Consider the following 17330-nt stretch of genomic DNA (forward strand, 5'->3'; position numbering starts at 1 on the left):
TCCTTTTGCAATGGAATGGGACACTTCATGGTGGTGCTCTCTCCATTCGCCAACTCCTGTTTCATCTGCTCCGAAGGTTCTGTATCAAACGGTACGTTGTTCATCTACAATGCGAATTTTTGCGTTAGCCATTTGAGAACTATTTTTGGGGATATTGAATATTACCAGAAGCAAGTTTTGTAGATCTCTTGGTTCCTTGTCGCGCAGATAGAACAGACAGTTTCGCGGATGATGTGCATGCAATCCCAGCTTGGCGCAGTACGGTGATACGCTACATTTCGCACCCATCATAAACGGCTTGTTACAGCCGTAACAGAACTCAAACTTGCACTGCGTACAGGTAAAGTGCATACAACCGCCACGTGCGAGGGAGTACCGGAACTTGCAGTTGGGACAGCTGATACCGTGTGTTTGCAGATGACGCTGGACACCTTCGGCCTGCAGTTCGGGATCGTTAGCTTCCTTCCACTCGGCAAACTTCTCGCATGTTAGTCCCTCATGTTGAGTTTCCCACTGGGTGAACGGAGACAACGGCAAACGTTTTGTTTAGAGCTCCTAGAAACTAAATCGGAACACAATATCTTACCGCCTTACGACATGAGGCACACGTGATTGAGCCACAATCCGGACAGACTAGTCGTCGCTGTTTCGGACGGGCAAAGAATCCACTTGAGCAATGGACGCACCACTTGAAGTTTGGATCTTTGGTGAGTGTTCGATCGCGGATCTTACGCTGGAACAGATCGTGCACCTCCTCGTCGACGATGTTCTTCAGAAGAATGTCCAGATTGGAGAAGTACTCCAGCACGTCGTCTTCCGTAACTTCTGGCCCATTTAGATCAGGCTCCTTACAGTACGGGCAGTTACAGTTCGTAATGGAGCGGTTGGTAATCTCCTGTGTGAAGTACTCCTTGGCGCACTCAAAGCAGCAGGTGTGAGTACATTTGAGCATCGAGATGATCTCGTTCATTGGGAATACACCCAGACAAAGCTCGCACTCCTTTTGCAGCAGATCTTTCGCATCGTCGATCGTGTGACACTGCGTTGCGGCCCAGATGGCGTTGTCTTTGGCGTACCGCAACTCGATCAACTGCACCGCAAGCTCTGCTTGGGCGAGCGTTTGCACAAGACCATCTTCCATCAACTGTTTTGCTTGCACCTGGAAGAAATAGAGGAACTGACATTAGCATCTCCGGAAGAAGCGGTGCTCTAAGAATGAATGAAAATCAGTACGATCAAAGATTTTAGGTGATGGATGATCGTTCTGCGCATAACTCAAGTTCCCACGTGTTTACCTAGCAGGCAGAGTTCTACGCGCAGGAAAAACATATAATGGCGATCGATTACGAAAAGAACAAACAATTCCAAGCACACGCACGCAACTTACTTCTGGTGGCTCATTGTTCGGTTCGTACGGTTTCACGAGGCTTTTGATAATGGTGCGCTCGCTTTCCGTGACCGTCATGTGGCTTTCATCCTCATCGTCCGTCGTTTGGTACTCATCGCTGAAGCACGTTTCGCGGTACTTTTTCTTCATCAACTTCTCGCACATGTAGGTCGTGTCGCGCGAGCTGCCCGGCTGTGGTTCGTTCGCATCGTTGAGTCCGGGCGTGGATCTGGCCGATGTGCTCGCATCCTCCGACGCCGGGGTGGATGCCTTGCTGGTTGAGGCGGTCGGTGTAGTCGATGAGCGAGCGGTAAACGCCTTGGGCTGAACGAGCTTGGCCGGCTTGGGAGCAACCTTGGATGTGCTCGGTTTGGGCGATTCCTTCGCCTTGTTGAGGAACTCTTTCTGCATGTTCTTGACCGTGTTGGTTTGTACCGGGCCAAACACACCGCCGATCGATTTTTTGCGCGTGACCGACGGCCGCCGACCGTTGGAATCGGCCGTGGGGGACGATGTGGTGCTAGTGGATTTCTTTTTACTTTCGGTTTTAGTTTTGGAAGCGGTTGCTTTGGTGTTAGCCTTCTGGCCAGTGGGAGTTGGTGGTGTTGTCGGTGAGGCACCATCCTCCGACTGCGAAGAAGCAGCGTTTGTAACTTTAACGGTTAGTTTGGGAGCTTTCGACTTTGATCGAGTGGGTGGGCTCTTCATGGGGGTAGTAGTGGAGGTAGTGGTGGTGGAGGTGGTGGTAATGGTAGTAGCAGTGGGGGAGATGGATGAAGCCGAAGGATGAAGGTCCACATTCTGGTAGATGTTTGTGGTACGCGGTGGAGCTTCGGGCGGAACGACTTGCGGTTGCGTTTCTGTTTGAGGTGTGTGAATGATGACCTGCGATGGTTGTATCTCAACGAAGCTAGATGAAGGCTCCTCAGAGGAGGCACGTGATAGTGTCCTGTGACCGCTCGTAGCATTTCCATTAGGTAAATTATTTGCGTTTGGTTCTGGTGGTTGTTGTTCAGTGGTGACGTTAGTGGTGGTGGGTTGCTGTGGTAGTGATTGAACGTCACCGTCCGTCACGGGGATGGGATTGTTCGATGTGTCTACAAGATCACCAGGACCTTGTTGGTTTTGTGTAGATTCTGGTTGAATACTTTGCTGAGTAGTTTGAGTGATGTCATTCGTCATTTTCAAGCTTTCACTAACTGGATGATCGAGGTGATCATCTATTGTAGACTCAACAGAAACTTGAAGTTCTTGTGAGTTAACGGTAGCTTCAGACGGCTGCTCCACGGAGTACGATTCTGAAGTTGCTGGTACTGAAGCATCTTCGGTAATGGCTGCCCTCAAATTGGTCCCATTTACAAGACCTGCTTCTTCCTGGCTTGTAGCAAGATGTTCTCTGCTTGTGTTCAGAGTTGTTCCAATAGAAGCTGGAGGCTGTTGGGCCAAGTCATTAGTAGTCTCGATTTGTTGATGCTTCGAACTTGCCTTAAATACTGTAGCGTATTCAGGGATAGCTGCATCGGAACCGTTCTCGTCAATCAATTGTAGAGCATCCGCATTAACGTAATCAGGTATTGCATTATTGATCACTGAAATATTCTGGGAGTTGGGCGTTGCTTGGACTGGTTGTGAGTCTGGATGGCTTGTGGAGGACGCCAGAATACCCAAGCCATCGTCTTGTGTGATTACCTCTGTAACATGTCCCGCTTCATTGCTTGTAGCCATATTTCCATTTACACCATTGCTCAACTGATCGTGTGTCGTTGGGGCGTCGGTAAGAACAGGTTCTTGTACAGATGCTTTTGACAATGGAACAGAGGAAACAACGCTGCTATTATCTTCAGATAACAGCGGTTGATGAGGTGATGAGGCAGCTGGTTGGCTGGCCTCTGTACCACCTGAAATGTGGACAACACCTTCCATGTTCTCTGCTTGAACTGCAGAGTTGATTTTAGAATGCATTACTCCGGTGCTGCCATTCGCAACTGTCTGGTCGATTGTGTCTACTGGCTCTTCCAAAATTGCTGCCGTTCCATTCGGAACATTCCTTTCGATCACAGATGGTGGCTTGTTATCTGTAGTTTCTGTTGAGGATGTCTTCACAGAATCGTAAATCACTATCGGGGATTCCTCGATCGGTAGTGCATTATCTTGCAACTGTTCTTCAGTCGTTTGCTCTATTTTTTGCACATTTTTTATAAAGCCACCAATGACTGCTTTGGCGTTCATTAATGTTTGCACATCCTTCATCGTCATCGGAACATTCTCGTCTGCCACGAGCGTAGGTTCACTCGATTCCTCTGCCGTCGTGTTATGGTACTCGGGAACGAGTGTAATCTCACTAATTTCACTCTGTTCCGGACTATTCTGTAGCGTCTCCACGCTGGAAGCATGATGCAGTGGGTTGGCCAGATCCAGCGGTCCTAAAGCTTCCTCTGTCAAGTGCAACATGTTTCGTAGTTCGCCTACTGACTGTTCAATCACACTCATAGCATCATTGAAATCACTGTCCAGTGGGAGGTCGCTCACCTCGGACGCACTGTTCCGTTCGTTTTCTCTTACAATCGCCATGTTGATCATGGGCATGATCATTTGTGGAGGTTCTTGGACTGGTATCATTTCATTGGGCGGTTGCTCAGCATCTCTCGATTTGGCGGAATCAATGATGGTCATTTCGGAAAACATGACCGATCCATCATCATCATCATCTTCATACTCATAAAAATCGCCATTCTCGTCCACATCATACTCCTCGTTAGAATCCCACTCTTCTTCCTCCTCTTCACCTTCCCATTCGTCTTCGTATTCATCTTCGTAGTAATCTTCCTCGTAAGCAGCATCGTCCTCATTGAACGTTGCAATGTCCGAGTTGATCTCATCCTTCATTTGTTGTATGAGCCGTTTCGTATCCAGCACAAGTTCGGATAGATTGTTTGCCAGTTTGGAGCTATGGCTTATAACATCGTCTTGCTGTTCTGCTTCCGAGATGTTGTTTGAATTATCCGGCAATGAACCGTTTGTGGGTGGTTCAGATTTGACAGCTTCATTCGGAGCAGAGGAACTAGCTATGGTCTCACTTGCCACAACAGGTGTTTCAGCAATAACAGTTGATTGAGGCTCTTCTTGTACGTGACCATTAGTTTCATTTGAAGTGGTGATTGGGAGCTCATTAGTTTGTATGTTTTCCTCTGCAGAAGGTGCTGGAAGAGGTTGCTGCTGATTCTCATTTGAGGCTTGTGGGGCAGGATCTTGTGAGTGAATTGGTTTTGGTTCTTCAACAACATGAGCAATAGAAGCAGCAGCAGTATTGGATTCCACAGGTTGTATAGGAGGCTCTTGAGTCGTGTTTGATATGGCTGGTGTAGAGTCTTGTAGCTTTTGTTCTTCCACAATCCGCTCATTGACAGCATCCGTAGCCTCAACCGACTGTTGTGAAAGTTCTTGAGGTGTTGAGATATCTTGCGTAAGATCCTGGATGACGGACTCAGTATGATGATCCTTAATAGGTTCAACGAACGTGGTAGATTCTCCAACGGGAGAAGCTTGTTGTGGCATTGTAGTTGTATCTTCAACCTCTTCCAGCTGTTCCACATTTTCAGCTTCTGATTCTTTTTTCGGAGGAAGGTTTATGTAGATTGGCTCATCAATTAACTCAAAATCTTCTTGATCGTCTTCGTCTTCAGGAGCGTCTTCCACGTCAATCGTCTGCTCGATACGCTCGATATTCTCAACCACATGTCGCATTTCTTCCACATGATCTATAGCCGCTATCGACGATTGATTCTGTTTTGCATTTGTGGCCAATACTTCAAAGTCACTTTCCGAAGAGCTTTTCACTGGACGCCTGTAGAGATAATTGTTCTTGTTGACTGGAATACGTGATCCGCGACGTTTCTTAACGCCTTTCTTTTCCATTTGTGGACTTTCTTGTGGCATTGGCTCTTCTGGACCTTGCGGAGTTCGTGTAGCTTCTTCTGTAGCTGTTGGAACGTGGCTCTGAACTTTCGTAGTTGATGGACTTTCCTCTGGATGAGATGTCTTTGATGCAACCTCATGTTGTTGCACTGGTTGGGACTCCTTCGAAGGAGTCTTAGTGAACAGATGCATCAATTTCTCGTTGATCGATACCAGATCGTAATAATCCGTAGACTCCGCCGTTTGTCGTGCTTCGTCGGAGCTGCTATCGATAAGATAGTTGCTACGCTTCATCTGATCAAACACGGTAGTGGTTTTCTCGTTTCTTATGGCTCGCTCCAGAAACTTTTGAATATTAGCATACTCGTCCGTTTCGTGGACTGCCGATGGCTGTACCGACACCTTACTCGTTTGCTGACGCTCGGGGAAATGTACAGGCGGTTCGGGCGTCTTATCGAATGGAAAGTAATGAATGTTGCTGTAGTCGTTCTCAGAGTATTCGGCCCTCATCAACGTCTCGCGTATGTCGTCCTCCAATGATTTCGGTTTCGTCTGTAAATTCACTTTCACCGCGTCCAGTTCCTGCCGTACCTGTTGCACCAGGTTCGGCAGAATGTCCTGTATGTTCTCTTGTACAAAGTCACGTACATCGTCCTCGATGGATCGGTTTGGATCGGGCAGATGATCGGGTTGCTTGCCATTGCGCACGGGAATGGGACTTTTGCTCATGATACGCTGATCACTTGCCTGAGACCGTATCGATGTGGCCGACGGGGACCTAGAGTTGGGCTCAGCGTCGACGAGTTGGCTGAGCAGTTGCTGGATGTTGCGTAGTACCGTACCGTTGGAGGACTCTTGCTTTCGTTCCATTTGCATTATAAGTGCCTCAATATCCTTTAATATTTCCGTGTTGGAAGTGGTCGTGGTGGATTGCGCTTCACATACCTCTTCATGATGATCCTCTTCCGGCAGTGATGGAGTTGGTGCTTTAGTGCTCTCATGTTCAGTTAGTTGTTGTATTTCTGGCTCAATTTCTTCTCTGTCAGCTTGCTCCATCGCGCTCGGTAGCTCGGGTTCTGATGGTTGCATAACCTTTTCCGATGGCCCTGTACCAAGCAGCTCCTGTTCTACATGGGCACTGATAAACTGTTGAATTTCACTGCCTATTTGTAGTTGGTTGATCCATTAATTGATTCAGAGGAAGAAGATCAGGTTTACATTACAACACAGAGGGATCATAGGTCGTCCAGAGGTTCAGGTGCCGGGTAGGGTAACACGCATCACACACACAAACACACAGGATAGGTACAGGAAATTCCCCATTTTCGACGGTATCGCAATGCAGAGTAAAAACACGGGAAAAGGGAAAGAAAAAACTAGCATTAATACCACTGGACCACACTACCCTCCACGCTACAGCCGATGCGATCGGTTCTTACTGATTCCAGTTCGATCCTCCTGCAGCGCTTGCTGCAGCAGCAAGTTGCCACTGTCGTTGTCGGCCCCGCTCGGTGGACCCCAGATGCGCATCAGGAACGGTTTGAGCTGCGTTTTGCTTAGCTCAATCGTCGCCAGCTCAAGATTGCCATGGTGGGCCGTCAGGCTTGTGACGATGTCCTCGCGCGTGAAGTTACCCTTCGAGGCGATTTCGCGATACTTGCGCTGTCGCTGCTCGATGCACTCAGTGATCGCACGCCAGATGTTGCCCTTGTGCATTCGGAGCGCCTCCCGGGCCTCCACCGTCGAAATGGTTCCGATGGTGTTCTCGCGCTTCTCGTGCCCGTACTTGGTGGCCAACGTTTGAACTGTTTCGATTAGTTTGTTCCAATTGCTGCGCAGCCACTGGACCGGATGCTTTTCTCCACAATGATTCATCGCTGCCTGCAACTCTTCGGCTGTGAAGTGATAGCGTTCTGCTTCCTGTGCGATTAAATGTGGTAGCATGTTAATAAAAAGACACAGACAAGCATTTTATGTGTGTTACCCGCAGAAGAAGAGTCATCTCGGAAGGTTCCTCTTTGGATGTAGATCCATTTTGCATCTCTGTCAGTTGCTCTGTACCTTGCGGCATATCTTCAGGATCTTGATGATCGTCCATCGTTTTCGATTGCTGTCAAATGAGCATAAAAAAGAATGAATTAATACCCCCCGAACCTGTTGAGAAACATCAACTCCTCCGGCACACTCTCGTCACCATTGGTTGTCTGGGTGGCACATTTCCTCCGCCAGCCGGCTGCGGACTGACGGCCTTTGCCTGCGTCATCGTATCGATGCGGCGTAGATCGTTAAATGTGCGATACATGTTCTCCTCGGGAACAGCTGCAGCGCGGCCGGAGGCAGTAGCGGCAGCAGCAGCACCGAGTGTCTGATTAGCGGCTGTTTGGATGATCTGATGGATGGCACGGTCCAGGAAGGATAGGCTTTCATCCTGCTGCTGTTGCTGGCCGTAACGATGGGATGGGGATGATTGAGTGGTGGTGGAGGTGGTCGTTTGATTCAGTGCCTGATTTGCGTGATACCGTGACGAGTTCTGCAGACCGGGCTGCGGGCTCAGTTCGTGTGGTGATGGTGGTAGGCTCTAGAAGTTGATTGAATGGGTTTGTCAGTTATTGAAGAGTCCGTTTTAACAAGCAACTTAGTGTCACAGAGCAAGGAACTGGACCTTTCATCCAAATTTAGTAGACCTATTTGTTATCCAAATGATGATTTATAATTAACTGGTTACTTCATTAGATGCAATTAATTAAAGAAAAATATTACGCCTTAACCCCTTACCAAAACGAGCTAATAAACCACCGACACTCAAAACTACACTAACGCGTGGCGCATGCAATGTGCGCCTATTTCTAACGTCTGCCCTTCGGAAGCATCAACGCACGATCGGGCGTGTTCGATGTAACAGATGACGGTTCGCATAAATCCACTTCATCATTCTTGTACGAACCCGAAACATGACGTCACAACCGACGCCGCGATCTATCCATCGTCCACAAGAGCAAGCAAACAAGCAAGGAAGTGGTCAAACGACAGCCCGTCCGTGGACACCATTACCGCATAGTTGACGAAAATGGTGTGTAATCGTGCCGCTTGGTGTTAGTAAAATAGCGTGTTGGTAGTGCTATTTTTGGGGCGTTCGAATGGCGTGCTGCGTTGTGTAGCTGCAAACTGCCAAAAGTCGGCGTGACGAACGGGGACGACCATAAGGAAGCGTCTTGCTAATGAGGTGTGTTTTGTGGTGGGTTTTGGGATTGGATGAACAAATTTGATGCGCGTCTAGAACTGATGCGTCCCAAAAATAGACGAATCAACAAAGCGTCTGTCAACGATGAAATAATGAAGTGTGGCGCGATAATGTACAACGATGCATAATTATCATGCGAGATGCGTCTGGGAGGGATTCGTTAGGTTTTTCTATGCTTGACACCCCACAAAGACACCCCTATCTTTCAGATTTCTTTTTCCTTCCCCAATGCCATACCTGCGTATCACTAGAGATGCTGTTGCGACTGGCAGGGCGTTCAACTTCGAGCAGTTGCGGTGTGGCGAGCGAATACGATCGCTTGTAAAGTGCTGAAGACGTGAGGTTCGGCTCCTGGGCCGTTTCATTGGCCGGTATATCAACGCGTTGACTTTGTGTGGCAATTTCATGACGCACCTGCTCGAATGAATCATATGTCTGGTGCGTGTGCGTGATAGAAGAGATGTGTTTAGCAAAGGGGCTACAGGATATTGGATGAAGTATCATGTCGACTTACCTGTGTGGACATATCCTGGGGCGGTGGTGATGTTCCGATAGAAGCCCTATGACGTGACCTTTCTCCTGCAGCCGCTGAATGGCCAACCCCAACAATTTCCCTCGGCGGCGAAGGACCACAACCCGTGGATACCTTCTCTTTCGCAACCTTTTTCTCAACGTGGACAGGATCTGCATCGAAGCTTGGCTGTATCTCAACCGATTGCTTCTTCTCGGGAGTAAGGGATCGATTCAACCCTTCATTACTACCATCGCTACACGAATTCGACACAACCTCGCCCTCGACTATCTGGTCCATCTCGGTGTCCATCTCGTCGTCAACATCTAGAACGAGAGAGAACACGAGCAAAGACACTGTCCGATTAACACTCACAGAGGAACAACAACAACAAAAAATGGGGTGGGCAACAGGCAACAAGGGGCTTACACACATTTCGGGTAGGAAACGCTTGGGTCTATGTGTCTGGAGTAGTTTTTTTGCACGAGAAATGGTGCGGCCTTTATTGAGATTATTGTGCACAACGTATCATGGCGCAAAATTACAACTTTAGGATTGGGTTCGATTATGAGTACGCGGTTTGTTGGTTAACAGGAAAAACCGGGGTTTGAAAACGAAACAAAAAACACTCACAAACGATTACTACACTCTAGTGGGACGGCTTTGGGTGCCCGGGGTCCTAAATATGGAACTGTATTGGTACGGCAGGTGGCTCAGATACCGGGAAGTAAATGCAAAACGCTACTGGACGGATAGGATATTGGCTTGGAAGTAACGAACAAGAATCACGTACATTCAAAGACATTTGAAGTAGGCTTGAGTGGAAATACTAGAATGATCTTTTTACATTGAACTTTCTTAAAATTGGAAACATAACAAAAACAAAGTGCTTGAATGCAGGTGCTTGGGGTGCGTAGATGCTTGCGTGCTTATTACCGGGCAAGGGATACAGGGTGTGGATAAATTAAGGACAACACTACTTCGCTTTAGTGCCGGGCCAAAAGGATATTTTACGAATCCTACCTTTCTTCTTCGTTTCACCTGGTGGCTTACCGTTGGCGGTCTTCTGGGGCGGTACGATTTGCAGCTTCACCTCGGTAACTTGCGGCGTCTCCTGCACTACATCCGGAGGCGGTGAACGGGTCTCACCGTCCTGTTTCGTGGCACCACCACCCACCGCACTGATGGTGGCGGTTTTGCAGCAGATGGCACAGATCTTCACGCCAGGCTCGTTGACGTACGTGCAGAACTCACACTCCCACTCACGATCCGGTGCAACGAGGGCTGGCGGCGGTGGTGACTGTTCTGGCACTTCTCCATTATCGGGCTCCACCTCCGAGCGGGTGTCGTTGATGATGTTCTTAATCTCGACCGTTTTCAGATGCCGCTGTTCGTCTGAGTCCGACTTCGTGGGCGATATGGTGCGGAACTCCAGCAGCCCATTGACGACCTTTTCCGGCCGTTCATTGTCTGATTCGTTGGCGATGAACTCGGTGCTTGAGTGCTTGCGTTGTCTCTGTTGTTTCGAGGCAAAGCGTCTCCTCTGGTCCGAACCATCCGTATCGGGTGTGTGCGAGTCGGAAGGAATCTTCTTGGGCGCGGCTGCGACAGCCTTTCCACTGTCACTCTTCTTGGTGTCACTCTTTCTGCGCTGTTTCTCACGCCCATCCGAATCGGAGCTTGGTATTGGCTTTTTCGGCGCTGGCAATGGAGCCGGCTTGCTCTTCTGCTGTCTTCGTCGATCCTGTTCCGGCTCGGAGTCGTTCGTGTGCGAGTCGGACGTGATGCGCCGTGCGGCAGCGAGATTGTTCTGAGCCGCCTTCAGTTTGGCCTGACGTCTGCGTTCAAAGTCGGCATCGGAATCATTCGTCATGGAGTCGGAGTTGATCTTGCGCGGTGAACTGAGACTCTCATTGCCCGACCGAGACCGATTGGAGGTGACTCGACGTCCTTCCTGCTCGAGATCGGAATCGTTTGTGAAGGAATCCGATGGCTCTTTGCGGGCCGACGACACGGACAGCTTGTCGAAACGATCGCGCACCAGATCCTCGCGATCGTACCGAGCTGGTGGAGCTGTGACCTTCCTCGACACGGGATAATCGATCAGCGAACGGGCCGAAGATCCTCCACCGCGACGATCACGGTTGAAGCGCGAATGCTTTACGCTCGATGCACGCACGAAGGACTGCGCTGGAGGTTCTGGCTCGTCAAAGTCCATACTGCTGGTGGAGTTGAGACGCTCACGGCGTCGCCGATCACCACCACGCCCGCGCGAACGATGGAACCCGTCGTCCGAATCTTCGTCATCGGTAAGATCGTCGATGAAACTGTTTCGGTTGAGGTTGCGCATCGACATGGTGGACTTGCGCGACTTGACGCTCAGCGCTGGTGAGGCAGCGCGCGATCGTGAGTTGGCACGGGATCGCGGCGGTGGCATGGCTACTCCTGGAGATTGAGAAGATGGTGGAATTAGAGAAGGTTCTATGGCAATTGTAATGTATTCTACCGTACCTGGCATCATTGGCATCATGCCCATCGGGTATGGATACATTCCATTCCAAGTGTTGGTCCAGCCGGGTGGATATCCGGCAGGATCTTGTGGCGGATAACCATGCTGTGGCGGTAGGTTGAGACTCATGTTGGAACCGTTCTGCGATCCACGTCCCATCCAGGCGTTCATCTGATTCCACTGCATCGGATTGAAGTGTGCCATTGACTGAGCCTGCGTCAAAGATAAAACAGAGTACAAGGTAACTAAAAAAAGGCAAGACAAATCTTGAAGAGATCTCCTTACCTGATGCAACGGATTGAAGCCCCACATGTTCGGCTGCGGTGGTGGCGGCTGGTGCAGATTGAACACAGACGTGCTGAGACTCCTTGGCCCGTTCGGCATCGAAGGCATCGTGTCGCCAAACTCCGAGCGCTGTATAGGAGAGACAGACGGTGCATTACTATTGCCCGGTGGGGCGAAATTGTGCCCAAAGCCTGAACCCGGTCCGTTCGGTGTCCCCGGGACGGACAGTAGATTAATGCCGGAAGCAACACTGCCAGATCGTATTCTGGGCTGTACCGGCGGGTTAAGCCATCTGTTCTGCAGCTGTTGAGAGGGTTGCATCGACGGCTGTTGGTGCTGCTGCTGCTGCTGCTGCTGAAAAGCACCTGTTGGCTTGTTACGGAAGCTGTTTGACGATTCAGTAGCGGATGACTGTAGATCGAGACACGGTTACAGATGAAAAGCAGAATGGTGAGTAAAAGCAACAATTGTGTTTGAATTTCCACCCCTTGTTTTCGATTCGAAAAAGGGGAAAACTCGTCTGACGTAGTGCGTTTCAAATCGTACGTCGAAAGCGAATGATTTTGAGCACACCAAACATACACAGATGAGTCTACATTGACAAAAGGCAAAACCAAAAATCGAAGACTTTGCGTCAAAAAGCTCCCAACCCCATCGGGCACGATACCTGCAGGTCCGTGTTGGACGTCAGACTGGCGCGTCTGCTGCGATCTCCATCCGACTTCATCGCCTCTTGGTGCTGCCGGTAGCGCTGCTGCAGCAGCGTCATGCGGTCCAGCGTGGCCGCCGTATTGTTCTGGATCTTTTCCATCGTGCTCGAAACGGATCTGTTGGGCCCGATCGACGGCGAGCGCTTCGAGACGGTGTCCAGTGATGAGTTGGAAGCTGGGAAGCGAGAGAAAGGGTTATTTGATGCCCCTTTTTTTGGAAGCGTTTAGACAAACTTACAATGAATTTTACTCTCCGGTGGATCGGGTAAGGGCCTGTTTGAGGGATGTATGAAGCGTTTGAGGGAGTTCATCTTTTCCCGCAAGGAAAGAGCCGGACTCGGCGGCGGTGGCGGAGGTTTTTGCTGCTGCTGCTCCGGCTGCCCTTGAGGCACTGTTGTGGGAATTGTCTTTGGGGAAGAGATGGACCCATAAGAAGGATTAAAGCCTTAGATCCTTAGTATTACCAAAATCCTTTAGGATATTACATATTTAATATTTAACGTACTTTTCTCTAACTAAAACACTTCAACCGCTTGTAAATGCGTTACATGTTAGAGCTTGACTATAACTAAAGAAGCTATCGGGGCCATGGCAAGGGAATTGTAACAAGAACGCAAAAGAAAACACATGCAGTTGTTTTTAAAGAAGCAATAAGAAATCAAGTATATATTTCAAGGTTTTGTGCTAAACATTGGTTATTAGTACATTTGGTCTAAAAGCGTTGAGTGTCTCTCGTTTCATAAGAATATTTAAATGAAGAGTCGATAAGAGAAAGAGTTGTCTACTACATTATAAAAAAAATGTGCTTAATAAGTGTGGCAGTTAAAAATTAGAGCGTATTTATCTCAAAGCTAATAGAGTGCGTTCAGTTGTGGTAGTTTCCCCATTAGTCTCGCTCTTTCTCTGTGAGTTCAATCTGGCTGCCCTAGCACAAGAGTGGGTCAAAGTGGCCAAGGCAACAACCACCGTCCTCACGAAATTATGCAGCGCCGTACCTGCTGGTCCTGCTTGCGGCCAAACATGGGACTGGGAAAGTGGAAGCTTCCGGGGCGCTTGTTCCTTCTCGGCGGCGGCAGCGGCCCGCTCGATCCGGCGTCACCCTTCGGCGGCAGCGGAGGCTTGACCGTGCTGCTGGGGGTCGGTGGCGCAACCGCCGCGGGCGGTTCAATCGGCTGCGAAGAAGAGAAAAATCGAAGGTGGAACGGAGAAGTGCACAGAGCTGCTGACCGTGCGCAGGGCGCGGAAGTGGATCGAAGTGGATGGGGTGAAATGGGAATTGAAACGAAACGAAGCACCATGCATGGGGCAGGGACTGGGTGCGGCTGGGTGACATTTCAACCGATCCAGACGGAAATCGATCACGAGGATGGCGGGATGGCATTTGCTTGCCAACTATCGAGCGAAATGGCGAAGATCAAGTGATCGCACGCCTTTGGAATGAGGTCGGAACGCTTTCCTAATGAAAACCATGCATGTGTGGCAGTATGGATGGAATCGACAACAACAAAATGGCTAGCGGGGTGAGTGAGAATGATGTTTGTTTCTCCCTCGCTAGTGAGCTCTACTGTAAAAACACTGGACAGCAAGGCGCGGCTGTGGGTGCGCGGTGCTTTTCCCTTACCTTTCTGACGTGTGTTTGGCGTTTCGGGTGTCGGTGATAGCGATCGTCGCAGGACACACAGAACAGGTTCTGGTCGCACTGCTCGCACCGGACGACGGGCGCGACGGAACCGCACAAATCGCACTTCATCACGGTCAGCCGTTTGATGTCTGGGGTGGGGTGGGTTTCGGTCACATTCCAATGCACGGAGCGAAGGGTGCAATAGGTGCGTGTGTGTGTGAAATGCAGATAGAATAATATTTGTATTAGCGTAAGCAGAGAGCAGCGCAAAACACGGCTGTGTGTACCTGGAGATTTGAGCGGCACTGGAGGTGGAGCATTCGAGTATTGCTGCTGGTTCGCCACATCGATGACCTCATACTCGGGATCGTTATTGGCCGGTGGCGGTGGAGGCGGCGGCCCTACCCGATCACTGCTTTCGGTCTGTTGTGGGAAGAGACAGATGGAAGGGCTGTAAATTGTAATCGGTTGGCGGTTTGGTACGGGTAAGCTCTATCTTACCACCCATGATGGCATGTTGCGCCCGCTCCGAAATCGGTTTGAAGGACTCGAAGCCATACTTGACCCAGTTCTGCTGGACTGTCGAATATTCTGCATGGAAAATGTTGAAAACAAATTAATGAAAGTGATGACGCGAAGCTCAAAACAAGATGTCACGTTGCTGCACGAGATCATAACAACAGTTTCTTTTCCCCTGGAGTGTTTTTCGCATCCCATCAATCCATATGTCTAGCGAGTCGATCGGATTATTTACTCTTTAAATCGCTTATCAAGTACAACAAACAATAAAAATGCTCGTGTGTGTGTGCACGTTTGCCTGCATCTCATATCGTCTCGCCCCTGGTCTGCCGATGCTATTGCGTGATTTATTTTTAAACATTATTTACATTCACTTGCCAGTACGGACGCGCATCTGCAGACGAGACGCGACGCGAATGTGCGTTTGTTGCGAAGGTAACGTATGTAGGGCGCGGCGGTATAACATTCCCAACTGCACTTAGCTCGAGTTCAGTGGCTAGTGCATGCTGTTTCGGCGTTTTCTCTGTTCGTTGACTTGGTTCATGGCAAAGAGAATGATTTTGCTTTCTAGAGCACTTTCAGTTTATGCTGGGATAGGCGTTCTGTTGATGGAGACGCATGGTAGCTTTCACGATTTGAAGTGAAAATGGGTATGGAATGATTAGTTTAATTTATTCTTTTCAAGTATTTAATTTCCCTTTATTTAGAGCTTTCTCCATTCACAATTTCTGAGCGTTAATTATCTTTTGCATACTATTTATCGCATGATCGAACTGCGAAAAGAGGATAATGTTTATTAAACGATCGCAAATGAAACAGGAAAACGTTCAAAAACATGGCCATAACGTGCTTCTGCTGCGTTCCGAAACCACTATCTCACTCACGATCACATGAGAACCATTTGAAACAGCGCTATTTCCTTCCCTGTCCGAGCCAAAAATAAAACATTCCACATGTTTCCCACTGCTGGTGCTGTTTGCTGCTGGAAAATCGGCACACAGCTGCCACAACACCATCGGCACCGGGTCAAAAAACGGAAGCAAACCCATTTGTCCAAAACTGAATGACGAACACAGCTACCAGGGCGCGTCCAATCGCGTCGTACGGCCCAAAACAAAATTAGAACCCTTGCGACATTGCGCCGAGAAGTTGTTGCGAATTTATTTAAAGCCACTCGCACGGTTCCCGTTCATTGACTGTTGTTGTTTTTGCTGGTGCTGTTGGTGCCTGTAAGAAACCTTGCACCTTGCACAAGTTCACGAGTGTACCGGTGTCAACCGCGCACGTCAGAATAAGGAACTGCGTCAAGGATATCGTCAACTATTGCACTTTCAACGCTCAAGTCGCTCCGCTCGCACGCTTGATGAAGTGAGTAAGTGTTTCAGGTGGCCAATAAAAATAAAATAAACCAATTAATCATCACAGTTATTTTGGTAGAATTTAGCGATGATCTAGTACCACACTATGGAGAGAACTTAATTACATAATTCCACCGCTTTCACACGCTTGGCTTTTCAACCACAGCCGCTCCCTAACTCCTAACTGCGAGGAGATGATCACCAATAGCACGAGATCACTGCTTGATCATGTTTCCGCATTCCATTTTAATCCGAAAATGGTTCTCACAAGAGCAGCTCCTCTAACGTTCGTCTGCATTTCGTTGGCGCCACGACAGCTATAAGTAACTGGCTCTCCAGACGGCGGTATGTCACTTCAACGGTCGGTTTTTCTCTCTTTCTCTCTCTCTCTCTCTCTCTCTCTGTCACAACACTTCTCGCACGCCGGTAATGTCAGAGATCGTCTGCAGACGGAACCATTTTCACTGATGACCACAGCGATCAACCTGAGCGGCGGCGGCGACTCAACGCAACCATTATCGTTAGGATGGGCAGCATACGGAGGCACGGCAGCATACGAACGAAGAGGGCCGGGCGACAACGTATGAGACCCACTAAAATGGTACCGATTTTCTATTTTTAATATAATCCTAGTGCAGGCAGACACATACACACACACGGACACACAAGGGGCCAGACTGTTAGAGAACATTCACACACGCGCCAACACATTCACGGATGGCAATGCATGGCACCATAATTCCACACAGCGACATCACTTACGCTCATCGAAATCGCGTTTGCCCGGGAGCGCTATATAAATATGGTAGCGATTATTAAGGAAATTGATTTTCACTTTTCGCTCTCGCGAAAATCTCCTCGCACGATCACGGTGAGGATTATTAAGGGAAAATAATTTCGGTCACCTTTTCACTGGCTTGAGCTGATTACACTGAGAGCACTGCGAGCTAAGTCGAAAGATCTGGATGGCTACTGATGGTGCAGGAAAAGCTGACCAGGAATAGCATATCCACCTCAGCTCGGGCGTTGCTTTCGCTTCCACTCACTCTGCTGGTAGCACTCAAACGGGTTCTTTTTGCAACTTCCAGGTGTAACTTCTTTGCCGTCGCCCGACTTTTCGACTTGCACCGGGAGAGTGAAAATAGAAAATATTCTCTCGCTACTTTTTTTTATATAACTTCCCCACCGGAGGGTGCTGCAGGCCGGAACCGAACTGAACCGAGATGCGTACGCGCCGACGTTCAATCACTGACTGGCGAAAGTGGCTGAGCTAA

General features: G+C 49.1%; 1 protein-coding gene across 10 annotated transcripts in view; it reads right to left on the reverse strand.

Annotated features, from left to right (window-relative positions):
• Nucleotides 1-17320, reverse strand: part of LOC1278176 (E3 ubiquitin-protein ligase lubel) — an 18840-nt gene extending 1520 nt beyond the window's left edge. For 2 of the 10 annotated variants that reach the window (XM_061656504.1, XM_061656505.1), the window contains exons 1-19: nt 16819-17319; nt 14681-14770; nt 14467-14602; nt 14180-14328; nt 13554-13730; nt 12797-12965; nt 12516-12733; nt 11849-12259; nt 11566-11776; nt 10078-11499; nt 9058-9380; nt 8781-8978; nt 7497-7880; nt 7287-7412; nt 6742-7222; nt 1388-6465; nt 587-1159; nt 166-513; nt 1-104 (exon numbers count right to left, since the gene is read on the reverse strand). The exon at nt 1-104 is cut by the window's left edge and continues 69 nt beyond it. In XM_061656504.1, the coding sequence (XP_061512488.1) occupies nt 1-104; nt 166-513; nt 587-1159; nt 1388-6465; nt 6742-7222; nt 7287-7412; nt 7497-7880; nt 8781-8978; nt 9058-9380; nt 10078-11499; nt 11566-11776; nt 11849-12259; nt 12516-12733; nt 12797-12965; nt 13554-13730; nt 14180-14328; nt 14467-14602; nt 14681-14770; nt 16819-16824 (10604 nt within the window). In that variant the 5' untranslated portion in view covers nt 16825-17319. Of the gene's footprint in view, nt 105-165; nt 514-586; nt 1160-1387; nt 6466-6741; nt 7223-7286; nt 7413-7496; nt 7881-8780; nt 8979-9057; nt 9381-10077; nt 11500-11565; nt 11777-11848; nt 12260-12515; nt 12734-12796; nt 12966-13553; nt 13731-14179; nt 14329-14466; nt 14603-14680; nt 14771-16818 lie in introns of all 10 variants that reach the window. The other 8 variants (XM_061656508.1, XM_061656511.1, XM_061656507.1 and 5 more) reach the window with 8 other exon arrangements.
• Nucleotides 17321-17330: the final 10 nt, after the last annotated feature.

This window comes from Anopheles gambiae, chromosome 3 (assembly GCF_943734735.2).
Source record: "Anopheles gambiae chromosome 3, idAnoGambNW_F1_1, whole genome shotgun sequence".
NCBI classification, from domain to species: Eukaryota; Metazoa; Arthropoda; class Insecta; order Diptera; family Culicidae; genus Anopheles; species Anopheles gambiae.